The sequence below is a fragment of the Propithecus coquereli genome, unplaced genomic scaffold (genome assembly GCF_000956105.1).
Source record: "Propithecus coquereli isolate 6110/MARCELLA unplaced genomic scaffold, Pcoq_1.0 Scaffold14, whole genome shotgun sequence".
NCBI lineage: Eukaryota > Metazoa > Chordata > Mammalia > Primates > Indriidae > Propithecus > Propithecus coquereli.
This window is the reverse complement of record NW_012138302.1, coordinates 1,388,666-1,394,905: the sequence shown is the minus strand read 5'-3', so window position 1 is coordinate 1,394,905 and position 6,240 is coordinate 1,388,666. Positions and strand designations below refer to the sequence as shown.

The 6,240-nt window shown below is 34.6% G+C and overlaps 1 protein-coding gene across 1 annotated transcript in view; it reads left to right on the top strand.

Moving 5' to 3' along the window:
* The window catches only part of ACTL6A (actin-like 6A), a 39,482-nt gene that overhangs the window by 26,607 nt on the left and 6,635 nt on the right, over positions 1-6,240 (top strand). The window contains exons 4-7 of the mRNA XM_012639321.1: positions 683-791; positions 4,506-4,600; positions 4,903-5,009; positions 5,134-5,223. Of these exons, the coding sequence (XP_012494775.1) occupies positions 683-791; positions 4,506-4,600; positions 4,903-5,009; positions 5,134-5,223 (401 nt within the window). The remainder of the gene's footprint in view (positions 1-682; positions 792-4,505; positions 4,601-4,902; positions 5,010-5,133; positions 5,224-6,240) is intronic.

Below are 6,240 nucleotides of genomic sequence, written 5' to 3'. Positions count from 1 at the left end.
CCAGGGTGATCTCAAATTCCTGGCCTCAAGTAATCCTCCCACCTCAGCCTCTTAAAGTGCTGGGATTACAGGCGTGAGCCACTACTCCTAACCCTGTATCTACTTTTGTACTCAGGTCTCCAAAAGAGAATTCAAATGCTGAACTAGGGCTGGAAATTTCTAGACCGAAGTGTCCTGTGAAATACATTTGTTATATTGACAAAAAGGGCCCAGAAGGAGAGCATAGTGATTATAAATTAGTATCTTGTTAATCAATATCTTGTATTTCAACTTAGTTTCTTTTATGACTATCAACTATAAGTGGGAGAATTTAGTGGTCTAAAATTTGTATTTAGGATTTTGATTACCAGATTTACTCTTAGGATATAATAATAGTTTGTTTATATGAATCCTGATTTCCTTATACTTTGAAAAGTCTGTAATTTCTAGAATTTATAGAAGCAGACTTTATTATCAAATAATAAATTTTAATTTGTATCTAATTTACTTATTTGATTTATTTGCATATAAAGAAATAAAAATAAGTATTATAAAGAAATAATATTATGAAAGATTATTTGCCATGGTATTTTATTCTATTTTTAATGTTTTGCATATTTGTTAATATAGTGCTATATTGTAGCTTGAGATAAATCAACATTTTAATTCTTAAACTAAAAATAATTTGCATTTCTTTTTCCCTCTCTTCTTAAGTGGAATACTAGAGCGAAGAGAGAGAAACTAACAGAGTTAATGTTTGAACACTACAACATCCCTGCATTCTTCCTATGTAAAACTGCAGTTTTGACAGCGTATCCTTGAAAGAGTAATACTCATCTTTTCTCTAGAAGTGTATATAGTGCTGCTAAATATGGTACCTCTGGCAGAAGACATGAGCCAATTCTGCTTGTTCAGAAATTGTTTTTTCTCCTACTCTCTTGCTTTTTAGCTAGCTATCTTTTAGTATTTCTTATTGGAACTAATGATATACTAGAAGATATGAGAGGGAAAGAAAATAACATTCAAATCCTTATTAACAGGTTTTTTTCTTTGTTTTTTAAAGAAGGGGAATGTGGATAGAGGATAGTGTTTTAAACAGTTGGCTTAAATGAATTAAAAGATTACCATTTTTTCCCTCTCCTTCAATAGCATAGAAAATTGGAAATTAACTGTAAATTCATTTAAGATTTAATCACTAGATCTTTATTACAAGCACATTAAGGGACAAACAGGAAAATACTATGCCCTGAACTCAAAGAATTTATAATGTAACTACTCCTGTTAAAAGCTAAATGACATGTACTCACCATTAAATTGGTATTAACTGATCAACACAAAAGTGTACATGTAAGAATAACATCTATTGGATGTCAGACAGGGGGGAGGGGCGAGGAGGGAGGAGGGGACAGGTATTTGCATACACAAAGAGTGCAGTGTGCACCATCCAAGAGATGGACACTCTTGAAACTCGGACTTGGCGGGGAGAGGGGAGGCAAGGGCAATATACGTAACCTAAACATTTGTACCCCCATATTATGCTGAAATTTAAAAAAAAATTGTTAAATGATCCATCTGCAAATTGTTCTTTATACAAATAAAAAGGCAAGCCTTTGAAAAGTTAAAAAAAAAAAAGCTAAATGACAGATTTAAATAGTACTTCAAGACAACATTGGCAAAAGCCATACATGATTAATTTGACATTTTTTGCATAGTGATCACGGTAGTTCAGAGGAGGAATAGAGTAGTCTGACAAGCCTTTATAAAGAAAATAGAACTTAATTGCATGATGTAGGGGAAAGAGCTTTATATTTAGAGTTCAGTTTACACGGCTTACAAATATGTGATCTTGAATGAAGTACTTAAAACCTGAGCTTCACTTTTTACTCATTTATCCTGTATACTTTCCTGGCTTGCCGTAATATTCAGATGTTTTTATATATTTGAGGATCACTGTGGTAACTTACATAACATTTGTCTATAGTGCTATTTCTTGGAGATGAGTTTAGCAAAAGTGTGGAAGTGGAAAGTATAAATGTTTGTTACAACGACTTAGTTTAATAGTGGAAGATACATGTTAGACTTTGGTGGGAGTTGTAAAAATAAGTTTAGGTCAGTCAGTAGAGACCTTCCATGTTAAGAGTTTTAAAATGTGAAAATTAGACTCTAGAGAACCAGTGCAGGATTTTGAGTAGGAGAAGAAAAGAGAACTAACAGACTCACTGTATGTATTATCTCATTTAATTCTCATAGTAACCCTGTCAGGAAATGGAGTCATAAAGTAAGCCAGCTAGTCCTAGAGCACAATTTAGTGATGGCATTCCTGAATTTGAACATAGTTCTTTTTGGCTGCTTCTGTACAAGGAATGTGTCAACAGAATTGGGCATTATTTTATATTTTTTTAACTTTTTGCTACAGAAAACTTCAAACATAAGATAGAATGTTATGATGAACCCCCATGTGCCCACGACCCAGCTTTAACTATTTTCAACATACATAGCTGAGTTATATCAGCAATAACCCTACCCACTTTCCCCTTACACCGTAATTTTGAAGCAAGTCCCAGACGTTATGTAATTTTATCCATAGAAACTTTAGTGTGTATCTCGAAAAGATTTTACCATGTGTCTCTAAAAAAAAAATTAACCACAATTTCATTTCTTTTTGTTTGTATAACAGTTTAGTATATTTGAATAGTTTAGTATATATTGAATCAGGACCCAAACAAGGATCATACGTTTATTTGTTCAATTATGTCTCTTAGGTTTCTTAATATGTAGATCCCACCTCCCACTTCTTTTTCTTTGTAATTTATTTGTTAAGGGAATTAGATTGTTTGCCCTACATTCTGGATTGTGCTGACTGGTGTCCTTTTACTATGTTCCTCTGGCCCAGTGGTTCTCAAACTTTTTGGTTTTAGGACCCTTTTATACCCTAAGAGCTTTTATTTACGTGGGTCGTATCTGGCAGTATTTACCATGTTAGAAATAAAAACAAAAACCTTAATTTAATTTAAGCTTTAAATTAAATTAGAAATGAAAACTAAGACATTTTTAAAATATTTATTAATTCATTAGAAAATAACAAAAATAGACACATTAATCTTCCTCTAATTTGCCCAGACCAGTATTCTTTAACCCCACAAATTTAGTCAGTCATCAAAACTCATTCTTTCTTGCTATTTCTCAACTCCATTTGCTTCTCTCCATCCCACTGCCACTGCACTAGGTGGAAGCTATTTCCAGGATTACTGAAGCACTTCCTGTTGTCCATTTTTTATACTACAGCTCTAATAACCTTTCTAAATTGCTAGTCTGTTTTAAGACAGAATCATCTTCCACATTCCTTCCTTCATTCCGTTTTCAGACTATACTGAACTACTTGAGTTCCTTGACCTCCCTGTGTTCTCTTGCCTCTTGGCCTTCTCACATGTCCTGCTCTTGCCCATGTCCCCTTCCCCAGCTTACAATTGGATATCTCTCAGGGGTGAGAACCTGTAGCCTTGGGGCCACATGTGGCCTTCTGGATCCTTCATTGTGGCCTTTGACTGAATCCAGATTTTTCTTTGACAGAAAAAATCCTTTTAATAAAGGGATTTGTTTTGCAAAGTTTATATTTGGTTGAGGGGCTGCACCTGGGGTATCTGGAGGGCCACATGTGGCTGTGGTTTCTCCTTTGTACCCACACCCTCCCCAGGGCATCCTGAGCTTTTCTTTTTACAACTTTACTGATCTCTACTTCAATAAACAGGATATCTTTCAGGACAGAGACAGTTTTGATTCACCTTTATGTGTCTTCTGTGCTTCAGGAATGCTAATGCTAGGCTGGCAGCCTCCATCCTTCCACCCTTCTCTCCCTCCCACCCTGTGACATGTGATTAAACACCTGACTTAGTAGATACTTAATAGATGCTCAATAAATATTTAAAGAATGAGTGAATAGCCCTACTCCTAAACACTGGTTTGGAATGTGTTCACACAATGCAGCACAGAGCTGTGGAAAATGGGATCTAATGTTAATCAGCTGTCGAAGTCACCTGGTATAGCTTTTCAACCCCATTGAGTTTGAAGAGATGGAAGTGGCCAAACTGTTGAAACGGCTCTTTGGTGCTGTTTGAGAATGGTTGTAGGCCTTGGCTGAAATGTCACAGCCTCCCACTGTTCTTACCAAGTTTTTGTAAATTCTGTTTAAAAAATGTGTCTCAATTTGTTTAAGCTCTTTGATCAATCTCTAGAGACTTTCAATGATTATATTAATTTTGACCAACTTAATAGATGTCTCTCTGTCTAGGAGAAAGGTTTCCCCGAGTTCTTTACACCATTATCTGGAAGTCCCACCTCTTGTTACTTGTTTTTAAGACAGAATTATTATTTGATACCAATTTTCATTGGTTTACTTTAACATATTTTAAACTATAATGTATTATGCATGTTTAAAAAATGGTTTCTGAAACATAAGAATTTGCCCTTTATAATAAATATTATTTTAGGAGCCTTGATATTTTCTTATCCTTAATGCTTTAAACTAGATTTGCTAATGGTCGTTCTACTGGGCTGATTTTGGACAGTGGAGCCACTCATACCACTGCAATTCCAGTCCATGATGGATATGTCCTTCAACAAGGTAAATGTATTTAACCAGGATACACTGAAATGATTTTAGATGTTATGACACAAATAATGAAATAAAACAATTGCACTATCAAAGCATGTCAGTTTCCAAATGTCTTTTTTTAAGAACATTTTTAAAATCTTTAGCATATAATATATATTTAAAACTGATGCATGGCTTTATTTGCGCTTTGAAGGGCAGTTCAGTTAATTCTACCTGAAAAATTTATTCACATAAACACACCTATCAGAGAAGGTTTGTCCCAAGGAATTTGGACTTAAAGCTCTTTTAGCCTTATTTAATCTGTTTCATAGGCATTGTGAAATCCCCTCTTGCTGGAGACTTTATTACTATGCAATGTAGAGAACTCTTCCAAGAAATGAATATAGAATTGATTCCTCCATATATGATTGCATCAAAAGTAAGTAATTGAATTTTCTTTGTGGAACTTATCTCCAACTCCCTACCCTTGTGTAGGGGTTTTAGATTTGACCCTTCCAGTGTAAGAAGTCTGTTAACCTTGCACATGCTCTTGGTATCCTCAGGAAGCTGTTCGTGAAGGATCTCCAGCTAACTGGAAAAGAAAAGAGAAGTTGCCACAGGTCACCAGATCTTGGCACAATTACATGTGTAATGTAAGTAACCGTTATTCTCTTTATAAAAATGCTATAGGCTTTTTGCATGAGTGTTATAAAGTAAAATGTTATAGGCTGTAAGTCCTTGAATAGAATAGGGTACTTTATGTTTTCAAACTCTGTATTTTTAATGATATCTTATAAACAAGAATTTTCAGGGGGGGAAGGCCATGCTTTTCATATTTGCCAGACAAATATCTGTACAAACTACTACATATTTATTGAATTACTGTGGTGAGACCTGAAAGGAATTTTGGTTTTAGGGTAGAAACAAGCATTATGCTATATGGAGCATTTTTGGCTAAGAAAATGGTTTAGTTTTTGTAGAGACCTGCTAGTATGGCTGGGTTATGTTCTTTTTCCTCGCATCAGTCAGCCAATCAAAAATGTCTGTTACTGTTCATAGTGAGGAGTGGATGAGAGAGTCTCTTTACTAAAAATCCTTCTCTGAACATACGGCTTACTGAGAGGGAGAGGTTAGTAAAATAACTTTTCACATTACAGATACATGTTAATTTCTAACAATGAAAGTATATGAGAGTCATAACTTCCTATGAGAGGGATATATCTTGACAGTTTTGTACCTAAAGGTTCTTTTTGTGGGTGTTAGTGTGAGGAAAAATTATGAGGATGATTAATCATTTTGCCTAGATATTAGACAAGATATTTTCCTTAGCAATCCAGAGGTCATGTGTCTCTCACAGCCCATTTTTTAGTTGTTAATGTGCAGTCATTAAAGGTTCGATTAGATGTGATATATATATGCATGTGTGCATATTTAGGTAATGAAATCTTCTAAATCTAAGCTTATTTTTAAGGAAAAAATGGTATTCTGAAACTGCTTTTGTGATACAGTACTGTGGTATAGGGCTTCCCAGTTGCTTTTAATCTTTCTTCATTGTTCCATAACTGTTGTAATTTAGCTTCTAATGCAAATGTTTAGAATTGGGTTTCTTGATACTCAGAGTCCTTGCTGGGTATATTTATACTCCTGAAATGATTTACCCATCCAGAAAC